Source organism: Eubalaena glacialis, chromosome 3 (assembly GCF_028564815.1).
Source record: "Eubalaena glacialis isolate mEubGla1 chromosome 3, mEubGla1.1.hap2.+ XY, whole genome shotgun sequence".
In the NCBI taxonomy this organism is placed as follows: Eukaryota; Metazoa; Chordata; class Mammalia; order Artiodactyla; family Balaenidae; genus Eubalaena; species Eubalaena glacialis.
In genome coordinates, this window is record NC_083718.1 from 119,785,091 (window position 1) to 119,802,591 (window position 17,501).

A 17,501-nucleotide genomic window follows, 5' to 3' on the forward strand; every position below is an offset into this window, starting at 1 on the left:
ATTTAGTGCTGGTATTCAGTTTTTGTTATGCACATATCTGCTATCCTTTCTGTGTTCTGGTTTTTCTTAATAGGAGCTCAATTGGCATTTTGAACAGGACAATTTTTGTTGTGTGGGACTGTCCCGTGCATTACAGGAAGGTTAGCATTTCTGGTCCCCGCCCACTATATGCCTAAAGTGCTTCCCAGCCTTGGAACAATCAAAACTGCCTAGCCACTTCCAAATGAGATTGATGCCACTCCCAGTGGAGAACTGCTTTATTAAGTGCTCAAGTATTTACAGTTATTTGAAGCAAAATGTACTTTTCCATTTCGATCTTTACCTACTATATCCATTTTCTTAATATACTGTCTACTGAAGCCAATACCACGTACTTAACCTGTTTCCTATTATCATGTAGTAGTGAAACTGATTTTTAAAAGAGCAAAATATAATATATAACTGGAACTTTTCAAAGTATTTTCATAATGATGTGAGACATAAAATTATGGTTTTCATTCTCCCCAGTTCCAGTAATTTTAATCCATGCTAAGTAACTACACAGATCCTTTGTATTCACTCTTCCAAAAACACTTACTATGGTACCAATCCTAATAAAATAGATGGATTATTTTTATGAAGTATAGTTACGTTTATGTTTGAAACTTTAAATTTTGATCTTGAAATACATTTCAAAAGATAAAATGCCTATGAGTGAAGAATTATGTAGATATTTTGTACATTTGTTTTTTCTTGAAGGGTTTCACATTTTTGTAGATTTTCCTTCTGCTTTAAGTTAAAATAAGATTTCGTAACCCATAGTGGAACAAAATGCCTTTTTCCTGAAATTCCATCAGGTATTATTTGCTGTGTCCAAATTTTATAACAGTTGACAATATACAGATTAGTCTATCTTTTCCGTTGCTTAGAAATGCAAGATGACATCTAGAAAGAAAAATTTAATCCCTTGTATCAAACAGTTAGGATGCTTTATTTTGCATGAAATAAAATATTCAGTTCAAACCGGTTTGAGCTATAAATAGGGTGTATTATTGGCTCTCATAACTGAATGTTCTGAGGTTGGATGGACTTCAGGGTGAATAGGTACAATGACTCAATTGTATCCTCAAGGACCCAGTTTATTGCTGATTCTCCATTGTATCTTCTATGGTGTCAGCTGAATCCTTGTAACAGTTTAGGTAAATATTTAGGAATGCTTCTTTCCCAGGGTAACTGAACAGGAAACCTGAAATTGACCATGAGTGGACCGCCTAGGTCATCTGCCCAATCCTGAACCGTTGTGTCCAGGAGGATATACGATGTGATTTTCTTAAGCCAGCCAGTTAAGTGTATAGTACTGGAGGTAGGGATGGGATCCATTCATCAAAATATGGTTATGGATTAGGAATAAGGATGGTGATAACGGTTGCCAAGGAGACAAAATGTCCACTATAACTCTTAAAAGTGATTTTAAAATATGGAGGCGAATATTTAAAATAAAATATAATTGAGATCCATTTGAATTATCAGTACAGAAAAATACATGGCTTGTTATTGAACTTTCATTTCTGGAAAGTTCATAATAGTATACTAGATTGGAGCATAGACTCTAGAGTTAATCTGCTGCCTGGGTTCAAATCCCAGCTCTGCCACCTTCCAGCTGAATAATCATGTTGGAGGAATGACTTACTTCTCTCTACCTTAATGTTCTCACCTGTAAATAATAGCACTTATCCCACAGGATTACAAAAATGAAATAAATTAATACATATAAAACATTTAGAACAATACCTGACATTCAAAAGGCACTTAATAAACTAGTCAGCCCTCTGTATCTGCAGGTTCTGCATCTACAGATTCAGTCAACCACAGACTGAAAATATTTGGGGGGAAAAAATCTCTAGAAGGTTCCAAAAAGCAAAACTTGAATTTGCTGCACACCAGCAACTGTTTAGATAGCATTTATGTTGTATTAGGTATTATAAGCAATCTAGAGATGATTTAAAGTATATGTGAGGGGACTTCCCTGGTGGTCAAGTGGGTAAGACTCCGCACTCCCAGTGCAGGGCGCCCGGGTTCGATCCCTGGTTGGGGAACTAGATCCCACATGCATGCCGCAACTAAGAAGTCTGCATGCCACAGCTAAAAGATCCCACATGGCACAGCCTATATAAATTAATCAATTAATTAATCAAATATTTTTAAAAATAAAATTTTTTTAAATGAAGTATATGTAAGGATGTGTGTAGGTTATATGCAAATACTACACCATTTTATATAAAGGACTTGAGCATCTTCAATCTTAGTATCTGTGCAGCAGAGTGTGGGGAAGGACTGAACCAATTCCCCCAGGATACCAGGGGATAACTATCGTTATTGCTACTTGCTAGTGCTCTCTGGTAAAAGGATCTACTGATAGTCTTCATAACCTGTAGGCTTTTCTAACTTAATAAGTGGTATAGTACTCTGAAGACCAAACTTGTGGAAAATCTAGCTTTAGCTTACCTCATGGAGTCACCTGTATTTAAAAATCATAAGTAAAAATTTCAGGCATATTTAAACTGCACTATGTCAGTGAACTTCTCAAAAGTAGTAGGAAATACTTTCCTTAATAACTACAAACAAGGGCTAAAAAGTTAGTGTCCTGAATATACTCTAGAAACAGTTATTAGAGTTAAATAGTAGGATGAGAGATCTCCTTCTAAGCCCCTCATTTCCCTCTTCTTTAAAAACCTTTGTTGGTAGTGCACTAACCATGGAATGAAATCCATATTGTTTGGCAGAACATTCAGAGCCCTTTATAATCTGGCATTAGCCCACATGTCCAGTTTCATAAACACTGAATTCCATGTAAGTAGAGTTTGGTTATAAATTCATGGTGCAATATTTTAAGTTAAAGGCCCTGTCAGTATTTCTGTTCTAAGCTTCATAACTCACAGGACATTAAACTGAATGTAAAATTATAACAATGGTAAAAATAGTAACTAGCATTTTTGATTATTGTGTTCTGAGCTCTTGACGTGTATGTACTCATTTAATCCTATGATATAAATACTGTTCTCCCCATTTTACTGTGAGAACCCTGAGGCACAGAGATGTGTCTCTTGCTCAAGATCACATGAAGTAATAAATTTTGTTAAGAGTAGGTTTCAAACAGAGTCCACTTAATCTCTGCCCTCTCCTACCTCTGGGCATTGCAGTATATTGGATATCCTTTCTGTGTACAGTGTCGATAAAGAACAGGGTTCTTTTATGTGAAACTCTATACGCTTCTCACAGTGATTTGGAAGAAAAAACGCAGTGGGTTGGTGGTTGACTCACTGCCCTAAAAAGAGGTCTGCTTCGGGCTCATCCCCTCAGTCTCTTTGCATCCCTAATGCCTAGCAAGCCCTTAGAAGTGTTTTTTGAGTAAATGTTGGTTAATCAGTGATGGAATGGAATGAGAATTGGTGATTTTTTTTTTTTTTTTAGGAACAAAAATATTCATGCTCATTTAAACTTTGTATTAGAAATCTTAGTTCTTAGAATTCAGCCTCCATATGTAACTCTTAGTCATAGCGTATTTCTTGAGGAAGATAGCTTTGAAGCTGTCAAATAATTAGATAAATAATCATTTGACAGTTCTGGTTGGATAATAATTTCTGAGATAAAAAGGAAACACCTTAAAATAACACTTCCAATAATAAAATGTTTTTAAGTTTAAAAAGAATGTTAAAATTATTCCTGTCCTTTCTGTGACTACCATCCTGCACTTCCCCATGAAAACATCTTTGATTTTTCTGATTATAAAAACTAGCCAGTCATTATGTCAACAATTTATTTAATACAGACACATAAAGTAAGAATTAAATCCTTTCATAATGTTAAGAAATAACCATAGTTAAAAGCTTGGGGCATATCCTTCATACTTGTAAATACGAAGTCATGAAGTCAGAATAATAATTGAGTATATAGATATAGTACTTCCCCCCCAAACGTGTGTCTTCATCCACATATTACTTTCTTGAAACTGTGGGAGAAAATGATCCTTAACAGTTTCTAGTAAGCAAGAGTTGTTAAATAAGTGTCCTATATTAACTCACTAAAATCAAGTATAAAAAATATTTATTTTCATCATTTAATACTTGTACATGTAAGTATTTCTCAACTTTTTTTTCATTATTGCCTCCCAAGGAGGCTTTTTAAACATTTTCCGTCAAATTGCGCCCCCCCCCCGATATTTTGATACCACAGTTATACTCTATATATCTGTTTATGTACAGGGGCCCTCTAAAGGGCCACAAACCATTATACTATATAAGATTTTTTTTACCCTCCTAAGAACCAGTTTTCAGCCTTTTTTGGGTGATGCTGCCCCCATTGAGAATGCATGGGGGGTGTGTGTGTGTGAGAGAGAGAGAGAGAGAGTGTGTGTGTGTGTGTGTGTGCGTGTGTGTGTTGATATTTGGGGGAGGAGGAGAAAAGGCTTTGCTGTGCATGAATAGTTACTTCAGTTTCGTGGCACTCAGAGAGAAGGGGTCAGTTTTTCTGTTACTTTATCAGGTTGTCCAGAAGGGAACATTAGGTTTAATGATTGCCACCATTACTTCACCAGTCTATTATCAAACTCTAAACATAGTGCCTTGGGGTGCCTAAGTGACCGAGAATATTCTGGGTACCGTATTTCCATTCTTGAGAATGTTGATAAATATGACAAGGACACACTGACATTATTATAGTTGAAAGCATTTTATTGAATTTAAGGAATAGTAGTCCTAATGCATTAAGAACAATAATAAATGTTTAAACCTCTGTCCCAGTGGTTCTCAGAAATAGTGATTTTGCCTCCCGGAGGACATTTGCAATATTTGGGAGCATTTTTGGTTGTCACAACTAAGGGAGTGGGTGTTGCTAGTGGCATCTCATGGTTAGAGGCCTGGGATGCTGCTAAGCATCTTGCAGTGCACAAGACAATGTACCTCCACCCCTCAAACCATAATAGAATTATCTGGTCCAAAATGTCAGCACTGCTGAGGTTAAGAAACCCAGCTTTATCCTAATGATTCTATTTCTTGGAATCTATCTTTAGAAAATAATCCAAAATACAGAAACAATTATGTATATGCCTAAAGATACTCACCGAAGCATTATTAACTTTAATTTTTTCCTTTACAAAGTCTGTCCTTTCAGAAAACTTATAAGCAAAAAAGAGGGGGACTCGGAGTTCCCCTCACAAGTAATGTTGTTGGGATTTTGATGTATGTGTATTTTTTTAAGTGGGACATATATCACTATATATACTTATGAAAAATGAGAAACAAACTCAATTCTTTCAGACTCAGGAAGAGATTTGGTTGCCTGTGTCAGAACCATATCAATTTCAGGAAAACTAAAGACCTACTTTAGAGATAATTAACTCACTCATTTCAGGAATTCTTTGTACAACACCCTTCATCCTCTTTGTCCACTCTCACTTAAATCTTATACTCTGCATTACTGTTCTCAAATGCCTCTTATACTACCATAGAGTAAAAAAGTACAGGCAGTTTTTCAATGAAGTTAACTTTTAGTTCTTTGCACCAGTAAAGGTAAGTGATGGTCCCATCCCTGAGGATATTCTTTTATTTTTTTCTTTACTGTGATTTAATATGGAAGAACAAGAACAAATGGTAAAAAATTGGAAGCAATCATAAATGTCTATCAGTAGAGAGTAGGTAAATAGATTTTAGCATTCTTCATGCAATGGAATACAATGTAGCAGTTAAAATTAATGAACTAATTTACATGTATCTTCATAAATCTCCAAAGCATAATGTAAATGAAAAGCAAGGCATAAGATATTTAGAGTATAACGCTGAAATAAATGTTGATATCACACAAAATACTGTATTGTTTATAGCTATATATATATATATATATATATATATATATATATATATATATAAAATATAAAATCATGGATGGCAAAAATAAACACCCAGCCTCAGGATAGTAGTTACCTCTGATGATGAGAAGAGAATTGGATGAAGGAACAGTAAAAAGACTCATCAACCATACTAATAATCTTATATTTCTTAGAAGAAGAGTATCTCAAGCATATAAATATGGCAATATACAAGTCGGTTAAATCTGACTATGGCTACATTGAATGTTTTTATTCTCTTTTTGTTTTTGAAATATTGCAGCATCACATTTTTTTAAAACTAAATGTACTTTTCAGATTTGTTCATATTTGAACTGAGGCCAAATATAGAAAGATTTTTATAATAGTCATAAGTTAGCAGTGTATATATAATAAAAGTAATGAATGATTTCCTTATAACCACAACTAACTACAGCAAATAAAATTATTTTCAAGGGCTTTTCTCTCTTTGTTTTTGGAATGTTAAGTACTTTCTGAAGGTATTTAGGGTCTACTGAATGCTAAGAAAGGTGAATGGTTCTTGAAATTATTCAAGCAATGGTTGGGGTGATTGAGTATGATTTACAGTTCCACAAGATGACAAGTTGGTAAACTTTTTTCTTCCCCATGTAACTTAACAAATATATTTAGAAAGAAACCATATTGTTCATTAAGATTAAAAAATCAGTTTATTTCATAGTAAGAGAGAAATGTGGTATCTCTCAGCCTCTTGATAGTGATACTATGCGATGCCTGTTTCACAGATAACAAATATTGCAAGGTGTTTCATTTTAGAAGAATTCTTTGTTTAAAACCAGTAACTTTGTGGTTTGCATTCAGATTTTTTTTTTTTAAGTTTTTTCCTCTGAGATTTTAGACATCTGACCTTTAAATTAGTAAAGGGTGCTTTACAACTTTGTTCTATCCAAAAAAATATTAAACTTAACATGCTTGTTTCTTGTGTGGTAAGTGGCACTATCAACATAAGCATAATCAAGCATATTTTTCTCTAACTAGTGCTCAAAACTGTCTTGTTATTAACCAAATCTGTGATTACTTACCCTAATAGAAGGATTTTTACTTGATTTTATGCTAGTTGTCCTCAGACAAAAATTTGCTTAAATCATATAAATGTTTGGTGGGAGATACTCTACTAGATTGTATTAAAAGAAAATTATTTTAGATTTTGGGCTCTTGCTGCTAAGGGATAGTTTTATAGGAGATGCTAGCCATTGCTTGGACATACAGCTGGCAATTAACTTGCCAATGGGTTGTTAGAAATTTCTTCTAAGTAAGGAAAACGTGTAAAACGATCATGTAGTGAAGACATTTAAATTTCTGTAATGGATTGACAATTTTGAGCATTAAATTTTTTAAAAAAGGAATGGTGTCTAGTGTCACTATGTTAAATAGAGCATATGGCTATTTTTCTAAAATCACACATTTAGTGAATTATTACTGTTGATCCTGTTATCAAACCAAAGTTTAGACTGAAAGCGAAGGGACTAACTCAGAGTGCATTCTGCTTAGCACCAACTTGTCTCCTGTTTTGCTACTGAATGCAAGTACTCATGGCTCAGAAGTGTATCTGCAGCCAGCTGGTCTCAACCAGACAATACTTCATTCACCTAATTTCCAGACTAGTCAGGCAGAGACATCAGCTCATTATTTTTAGTCACAAGGAAATTTATTTGTAAACTTCAAGCAGTAGCACAGTGATCTCAGAAGACCCCGAACTATGAGAAATTGCCTTCTAATTCAAGAATGCGAAGTCCTTGGAATTTCGAACTGCTCTGCCTAATTTTTTTTCCTCTTAAAACCTCTTGCAAGTATATTGTTTAAAAAACATAGCCTCTAAAATCCTAGAAAAGAGAAAATATTTTTTAGTAGAAAAAATACTTTAAATTCTAATAATACTTTTAGAATTATTATCTGAAAACAAAAATTCAAGAAATCAGTTTTTTGTTCAGACTTTTATTGTCTGCCTTGATCCCCACATGATTATTTTCTGTCTTAGAAAACAACAGTTTTGTTGGCATGTGAAGCTCCAGTTTCCTCAGAGTCAAGCTGTGTATGTAGAAAAAAGGTATAGTATCACGACTGTCTGTTAAGAACTCACTTGTTTTCATTTTGTCTCCATATTTGAAATAAATTGTTAACTTAAATGTGATGTCAGTAGTAGACTGGATAACTAAGTGTGGTATATTCATGCAATGCTACACAGCACTGAAAATGAATGAACTACATCTACACATATCAATGTGGATGAATCTCAAACATAATGTTGAGTGAGAAAAACAAGTTAAGGAAGAATGCAGAGTATGATTTTCATATGTAAATATGAAAAAAATGAAAGTATACTTTTTAGGAATACTTTTAGTGGTGGTAGAACTCTAAGGGAAATGATTAGCACAGAAATCATGATGGTGTTTACTTCAGCATGGGGACAGGTGTTAAGGAGAGCAATGCAGGGAGAATCAAGAGGGCTGAATCAAGAGGAAGAATCTTAAGCTAGGTGGTTATATAGGAAACGAAAAATAAGCCAAAATTCTGCTATGATAAAATTGCTGCTATTAACATCATAGTGTGTCCTCAGAAAATACATGATTTTAGACATGAATATATGTATACTCATAATTGGAAGTAATTTGCATAACAGTTTTTTATCCTACTTTTTTCATATTATGAACATTTCAATGTCATTTAAAAATTTGAATGGTGATATACTATTTGGTTCCTTGGGTTAGGAAAATTTTAAGTTGCTTTTTAAATAATATCTTTAGCATATATTCACATTATGCATAAATGTCCTCTCTCTGTAATTGTCATATGGATTTTAGGGAAGAACTTTCTTATTTAAGGTTGCATACCAGACTAAAGACAGGGAAAGGACTCATATTTTACAGGTGGGGTATGTAGCACAGTAGTGTATATGAATATGTATAAATGATTAAGGAAAATTGCTGGTTCAAAACAGTGTCTTAATTTTGTTTCTACAGCTTTATAGTATAAAACAATGTGCATACATACGTACAGGAAATTTGGTAAACCTAAAATGCTTTGTTTCCAGGGAGAGTAGTATCAATTTTTTAACCTGGTCTTATGATTTAGAATAAATAAACTTGAACATGCACTGAAACTAGCATCATCTGAAACCTTTTTTTCGGATTTTTGATTTCTGCAACTTTCAAATCTATTTCACTGTGATATCTTTCTTTTCATCTTTGAACACAGGAGTGTGTTAAATGAGGCTTTGTATTTTTATAATTGATTTATAGGGAGCTTCTCAAAATATTATTTTTAAGACTTGTTAAATGTGTCCAAGAAGTGTTTTTGAGCTTTTTTCCTAAGTAATTTTTGCTTAAAAGGATATTATATTTTGCCAAGACTAAAATAAAAGGTCCGTGTTCAGTTATTTTTTAAAGCCACAATATTTAGTAATTCTAAATTAACACCTTTAATAGAAAATTATAAGTAATAAGTTTTGTTTTTGTTTTTGTTGGGAAGAGTACCAGATGATAAAACTATTAATGAAATCCTAAGACCTTACATTGATCCTGAAAAGTCTGATCCTGTAATTCGTCAAAGGTATGTTTCAAAAATCTTGTAACTTTCTGAAATTATTAAAAATGTTGAGGTATTTACTATATGCATATTTATTAAATAAAACCATATCTTTATTAGAGTATAATGTTTCCGTACTGTTTACTTTCTGTCCCATTTCCTTGGTGTGTACTCAAGGCTTTGTCAGTCAGAGATGATTCTCTGGGTGAGGATTTTGGTTATAGTAATAACAGCAGTACTTAGCACTGTTTGCTGCATTCCAGATACTACTCTTTGAAGCTTATAATAATAAATGTATTAATTCATTTAATCCTCACAATAACCCTTTAAGTTAGATTATTGCCGTTATATCTATTTTACAGATGGGGAAACTGAGCCTTAAAGTGGTTAAGTGACTTCATATAGCTAATAAGTAGGGAAGCTAGGATTCAAATCCAGGCGGTCTGGAGTCAGAGTCTGTACTCTTACCCCTTAAACTAAACTGCCTTTCACAGTTGAACTAAAAACTCTGAAAATTGAGTTTCCAAGTAGTTAAAGACAGGAAATCCTATTTCAGCCAAGTCTTCATAAAACTGAGTAATACACACTCTGCCTCCTGTCCAGAAACACACCATGGACAAAAATGGTTAACGTAGCATAGTGGAAAGATTCAGTTATGAATATCTGGGTTAGAATAGCTCATTCTGTCCCTTATTAGCTATGTGATCAGGAACCAACTTACTTAACTTCCGGATCTTAATTTTTTCCATCACTAAAATGAGAATGATGATGCTTACTAGATAGAGTTGTTACGAAGCTTGTAAAAACTTACATATATACAGTTAGAGTACAGAGTCTAGCACATAGTAAGCAGCACTCAAAAAAGGAAACTATTAATATGTGAATTATTCGTGTTTCTGAGCAGGAATTTCTTTTCACCGGGTGATACCTGCTTAGGTTATGAATACTTGGTTTGGTTAAAATTTGAAACTGGGTGGATTCTGAAGTGTCTGATTCAGTTCTAGTTAAATCTCATCTTCTGCTTTTCATAGAAAGTGGTGCCCAGACTCAAACAAATCCATGTCACATACCAAGCGGTGCCTTTGGGACCACTACCAGAGTTGAGTTTCTTTTCCTCTTATTACTGATAATCTAATTGTTATCGCTGGTCATATATTTAACAATAAGACAAAATACCTGCCACCAAATTGGATACATTTTTAAAAAATAAATAGATTAGCAAGATTAATCTGTACAGAGAGAAGAAAGGTAATTTTTAAAACAGATCCTTGGTTGGAAAATATCTTTAACACCTTTTCTGTGCTTGGATAGATAAATTTTAAGTATTATTATTAACTACTCATAGATGCTTAGTTTCCATAGGCACAGTTTTAAAATACACTAAAAATCAGTTTTGCTTCCTTTAATATGACATTTTTATTTCAGGTTGAAAGCCTACATTCACTCTCAGACTGGGGTCCGAATTTTAATGAAGGTAGAAAATATGCAGCAAAATTTAGTAAGGTAAAATTGCTTCCCTCTCCATTTCTTTAAGTGTTTTCTAATTCTGTAATATAATTAAGTAGCTTGCTTAGCTTAAGTGGCTAGTTATTATACTAATTATCTAGCAATCAACAAAGCCTAGGCTTTTAAAAATGACCTTCAAATTAAAATTTTTAAATAATCACACTTATCATAATACAGGATAAATTAAATTGAAAAATCACCCTGGTTAGAATATTTTAAAATAACATCATGTTTAACTGAAAGATTTTTAAATCCTATTTTAACTTATTTCAAGAAATATTCTGTACAACAGAGTTCCAATGTTCAAGTTTTTGCTTTTGGAAATAAAAAATTCCTGTGATGAACTGACCATTGTATATATCACAGTGGAAAGAACTCTACATAGAAATGTGAAGAAGGCCAGGTTCTAACAAACTATGTGATCTGAGAGTTTTAGTATCACTGGGCTCCCTGTTCCTTCATTAAAGGAATGATGAAGTAGACTACACTAAAAGATCTCTGAGAGTCCCTGCAGTGTCTGCTTAAGTGCCAGTTATGTGTCATTACATTGAATTGCAAAACCCTGATCTTTAATATCTGTGATGCTTTCCCCGTCTTCCATCGTTTCATTAACAAAACTACTAGATCCAGTTCAGACTAGATACGATTGGTCTCATCTGCTAGTAGAGCTTAGAGATGTAAGCATCCAGGCTGTGAAAGCAGAGCTGGGTTTGAATCCCAGCTCTGCCTGCTTCCAGTTATGTTAACTTGAGTAAATTACATAACCTAACTTGCCTTCGTTTCCTCATCTCTAAACTGAGGATGATGATAGTCAGATTATCATGAGAGATTAAGATGATTATTTAGCACATGGTAAGTGCATGCTTTTATTATTTCTACTATTACTATTACTACTACAGAAGATAAATGGATTCTTAAAAAACATCTTCTTCTAAAATTCAAGGAAACCAAAGTTGTATGTGATAAAAGGTAAATGTAGGATACAGAATATTTTAAAGTTTATAATATAGGACAGACTGCATAGGCCCAGATAGCATTCATTTTTGACTTGGAAATATGTACTGTAAATCTACGAAGAGGGAAAGGGAATGGCGATCTCAGCTTGTCCTAGGAGACAGGGTTTTCTAGGAGAGTGGCAGAAATGCATGCAGCATGACATGACCCAGAGGGGAGCAGTTGGTAAAACTGTTTTGGGCAGTTGCATAGAAGGAGATCAGAACATAGAAAGACCAGAACACAGGAGGATACTAGTAAGACTGGTAGGTTTTATTTTAACAAAGAACCAAAGAGGATAAACCTTCACCAAAAAAAGGTTAAAGGAGCATACTGCAGTGAAGATCAGATGACCTTATTCTAGACACTCAACTTCTCTGGACTTCATGTCCCTTTAAGGTCCTTTACTTTCTCTTATTTTATGACTTTCCTTCTTTAGGAACCCAAAAAGGACTTTGGTTGGGCCTTGGGTTAACCTTCTTAATCCCCAAAGGGGAGGGAGTGATAGATTAATAAAGTAAAAGATAAGTGGTATTGACTTTAAGAAATACCTAGAATAGGCTGTTTTGTTACTAAACCTGAGCCAAACTTAGTTACATGAAAAGTACTCTGACTTTACCTTATCTATGTAGAAAACATGTCCTCCAGATTTCCCCATTCGAGTTGTTTACTTAACTCAATGATATATGAAAATAGCATCAAAGAAGAGGAAGCAGAAGTTTACAACCAAGATCTAAGAATTTTGTATTTAAAAATTGCCACCCTATTTAACTTTGACTAGTGATATTATCACTTTAAGGCAATAATAATGTTAGAAACTCCAGTTGAGGTAGCTTTTATCATGAAGGTGGACCTAAGTTGGAGTAAGGTACATCCTTATATTTCTGACTGTTCAGTCAGCCTTAAGGTATAGTTATCCTAATTTCTACAAAACTTCCCAGTTTTCTTAGGATTTTCTAATCATGAATAATGAAATTAGATACTATGGAGATACATTGAGAAATAGATTTTTTTTAATTAAAGATTTTTAAACCAGTGTTCACCAGATAGTACATTCATAGATAGGCTAAGATGAGCATTCACATTTGCTTGTATGCTTAATTACAGTTATATCATTAAAGGAAAGTACATTCAGAGAACATCTAAGTAAGATTATTATAGGTTATAAAATGTGGGCTTCTAATTTAAGATAAGGAGGATTTTATTATTTCCTGAAAAGTACTTAGAAGGTAGAACCATGTATTTTCCTTGTGGCTTTCTGATTTTAAATGTATCATATGATTTATAGCATTCCAGTAACTTCAGAGTAGAGTCTTTTTACCAAATACTTGGTATTGCCAATTTCCAGTGGTTGTGTTTTCCATTCTTGAAGGGTTTATGACAATTGTCCCATGATATACCTGATAAGCTAGAGCAATCTTAAATGTTTCCCAGGCTTTAGCTTTGCCATATACAACTTTTATTTTTAGGTTTAGGTCATCATAGAATGTATGTCTAACTCTAAAGAATTTGTTGCTGATCTATTTCGGAGTTTTCTTTCCAGAATACACAGGGTTTGAATTTGTATCTAATTATAAAAGTAAATATGTCTTCTTAAGTAAATCCATTCATTCATTCAGCAAACCCTTAGTACCCATTGTGGTCCAGGTGTTGTTCAAGACATTAGGCTGATAGCAGCAAGCAGAACCGTTCCTGTCTCTGTGGAGCTTACATTCCCAGTGGAGGAGAATTCATGTAAGGTACCCTCTTGCCATATCATTTCTCACCAGCTTTCTGTTCTCAGAAAGTAAATGAGTGTTTTGAGGCAGAAAAGCCTATGTTGGTAACACCAGGTACCATCAGAGGCAGCCATTGTATTGCTGCTAACTTAAGTTATTACTGACAAGTTAGAATACTCCCAGCTTTGATACTGTCCATTTAATTGTAATTTTTCAAATCTATTGCATTTTAGACCTATATTTTACTTATTAATGGAATCATTTATTTTCCATGAAGAAATTCAGATACATTTTCTATTTTTTATGTTTACTTTGCTGCTTTGATGTTTATATAAGATCCTGATTTTGATAAAGATGTGGTTTAAGCTATTGTGGGATGATTCTTTCCAGATTTACTCAAAAGCCATTAATTAAGCACGTTTGCTCTCCTAGGCATATAAATAAAAATTGGGGTTTATACAAGACTGAGTAGGGTACAGTTCTGTTGTAGCGGAGAAAACAGACATGAAGTAAAGGTAACTGGGGTACCTGGCATGGATCTGTCTTCTGAGAGATGGAGGTAAGGCCTGGAGAGGCTTAGGGCACATTGAGTTTCAAGTAGAAGTGGCACCATTTTCTCGAATGTTATTTTCAAAAAGAATGGCCTTTCTATACTAATCCCTTATTACTAGGCTCCCTTCAGAGTAAGATTATATCGCATTCCAACAAGAAATAGTAAATCCTTCCAGAATACATTATCTGTGGAGAAGTAGACCTTATTTTACTTTAAGAGGTTCCAGGTTAGACTTTGTAGACCAAAAGTTTTACCATTACAAATACTAAATTTATTAAATCACTACTTCTCAAACCTAACCCAAATTATGAGATGTTCCAAAATAACCTTTTTGCTCTTATCCAAAAACCTACATCAAAGTAGATTTTCTATAAATTTGAAATAATGTTATAAATTTGATGCAGACCTTGGAAAGTTACTAAGTCTCTGTTTTCCCATCTGAAAGTGGGGATCAAGACAAAGGTATTGCACTGTTGTGAAGATTGCTTTCGGATAATGCATGTCAGCTACTTAGTATGGTGCCAGGCAGATAGCAAATCACTCTCAGTAAATATGTATTATTCATGTATTACAAGTTGCAACATTTAGGTCAACGTCTTGCTGAGTTGACTCAATGAATGTGAGAGTTTTTGTTGTTTTAATCCTAGAAATTACTTTTCTTAGTATCAATAAAAGGAGGAAATCTGTTTAAAAAAAAAGAAGTTCTGTGTGGCTGGCAGTTGACTTACGCATTACTTTTTGAAAAATAATGGCTTCTTTCAGCCAAATGGTTTCTTATACTTCTGGGAAGTACTCTAAGTTCAATATTAGCTATACTCCCAACAGGTCACTCACCACTAACCACAAGGGGGCAGATACCCAATCATGTTAGTTTACATTTCTTTTGACATAAATTGGTATTGGAAGAATATGAAGCTTCAGGGGCTACTTTATTTAAGATGTCATCAACTGTTATCTCTGTACAAATGACTCCCAAATCTTGAGATATTTTCAACCTTTCTCCCAGACTTCAAATCTTAGTTTGCATGTATCTTCACTTACACATCTCATTAAATCTTAAACTCAACATGTTTAGATCTCATCACCCCACATGCATTTGTTCCTAGTGTGTGTTTCTGTGTGTGTTGTTTTAAATGAGGATTAAATGGACTGCTGATGTTCCTGACATCTAGTAAACAGTCAATAAATGTTGACAGTCATTCCTTGTTATTGGCACTGTCATTCTTCTTGTAAGCAAGGCATATGACCTTAGAGCCATCTTTTACTTCTCCCTCACCACCCTGCCTTACGTTGTTGGCCTCCATATGAGCCTTCTGTATGTTATCTCCATTCTTTTGAGAAGATTATTGTTTATCAGTGTCTACAGTGGAGCCTATCCCTTCCCCCCATCTGGATGTAATCCTTATCCTTTGAGCCTCAAATACTTCTCATAGGTTCCTGCAATCCTGTCTTATATTTTATCCCAATAAAACATCCCATATGATGATAAACTCCCTTTTGAAGACAGTGGCTGCCTTAGGCATCTTCATCTTTGTATTTCCTGCAGTGCTGAGTCAGTGACTTTCCCATAATAGGAATTCAGTTTTAATTTTTTTAATAAGTAGTGTACTAATGCACTTAAATATATGTGTGCCTGCTATTTGCTAGGCATTGATACCACTTTAATACTCTAAAGCAGGGTTCAGACAGCTTTTTTGCAAATGGCCAATCAGTAAATATTTTTGGCCTTGTGGGCCCTACAGTTGCAGTTGTCAATCCACCGTTGTAGCACATAAGCAGCTATAGTCAATACATAAATGAATGGGCATGACTGTAAAACTTTATTTACAAAAACAGACAATGGGCAGGATTTGGCCTGCTAACCATAGTTTGCCAATTCCTGCAGGCTTCAATTCTCAATATGCAAAATGAAAGAGAGAGAGAGATTATTAAAACAACTGCCAAGTATAATTTAAAGTTTCTTCATGGATACATGTATATGTATGGCTGAGTCGCTTTGCTCTGCACCTGAAACTATCACAACATTGTTAATCGGCTATATTCCAATATAAAATAAAAAGTTAAAAATAAATAAATAAATAAAAATAAAAGTCTTCACAGTCCATTAAAAATTAATTAATTAATTAATTAAAGTTTCTTCAGAAAAAGTAGCACCTGTTCAGAGAACAGGCTGTTTAATATGTTACCTTGACCTAAAATATCAATGGGTTAAGATTGATCAAGTCTTGAACCTGCTGTATAAAAAATAAATAAAATAAAATTCAAAAATTCCAAAAAAAAAAAAAAGATCGTCTTTATTTTTCATTTATTCAGATAATATTCATTGAGCACCTTCCATGTGCCAGCACAGCACTAAGCACTAGGAACACATAGACATCTAAAAGACTAGCCCTCAAGATGCTCACAGTCAAGGAGGGGAGATAGGTATGTGGTAATGTTGCAATAGATATGTATTTAATACATACGGCATAGCAGGTGCCCAGTGGAAAACACGGGCATCTTTGCATGTCAGTTTTTGATTGATGCACAGACCAGTTGCCTTTACTCTACTTCCAAAAATTGGCATATAGAGCCAAGAGTTGAGACTTTAAACCCAAGCCAAATTAAAGCATTATCTAAGCTTTGATTTCATGAACGTCACAGAAGATTATTACTCTTTTTGGGGGGACTACCCTGTTGCACTTGCACAGATTCTATTAGTTGTTTCCTACTGTGCTGGTTGTAGTTAATAATTTTGGAACACTTTTTTCTTTTTTTAAAAAAGGCAACCAGCAAAAGAATGACCTATTTCTCTTGGATGATTTTATTTCCGTGCTGAGAGGATTTTTTTTAAATAAAAAACTAAGGTTACTTTACTTTCTTTGGATCTGTAACATGAAATATATAAAAATCATTCACTCTGAAGTTAAGAGGTAAGACACTTTTTCCTACGCCCTTTTAGAGAAATTGGTTCCTCTAAAGGCCTAAGTAAGACCCACCTGACGTCTTTTTGACTTTTGCTAACACCCACCCACCAGCAAGCAAAGACCCCCTTCTACCTTAAAGCAGAGTGACCTCCCAGTTCACGTTGCTTGCTCAGATTCTGACTTCCTAGAGTCTCAACTCTGCTTGCAAGATACCACCTCTCAGCCTTTGTTGATTCTAAGAGCCTAGCCTCTTGCCTGCCTCACCTCGTAGTCCTGCCAGGTCCCTCCTTGCTTTTCACCTAGCCCATACCCCTACTGGCCGATTTTGCTACCTTACCGTAAGCATCTCTTCAACTGATCATTTAGCCTGTATTTCTTTTCTCAGAACATTGCTTCTCAGA

At 34.3% G+C, this 17,501-nt stretch overlaps 1 protein-coding gene across 1 annotated transcript in view; it reads left to right on the plus strand.

Moving 5' to 3' along the window:
* The window catches only part of ZNHIT6 (zinc finger HIT-type containing 6), a 54,178-nt gene that overhangs the window by 22,486 nt on the left and 14,191 nt on the right, over positions 1–17,501 (plus strand). Inside the window, exons 6-8 of the mRNA XM_061186380.1 lie at positions 7,878–7,946; positions 9,368–9,448; positions 10,850–10,927. Coding sequence (XP_061042363.1) covers positions 7,878–7,946; positions 9,368–9,448; positions 10,850–10,927 — 228 coding nt within the window. The remainder of the gene's footprint in view (positions 1–7,877; positions 7,947–9,367; positions 9,449–10,849; positions 10,928–17,501) is intronic.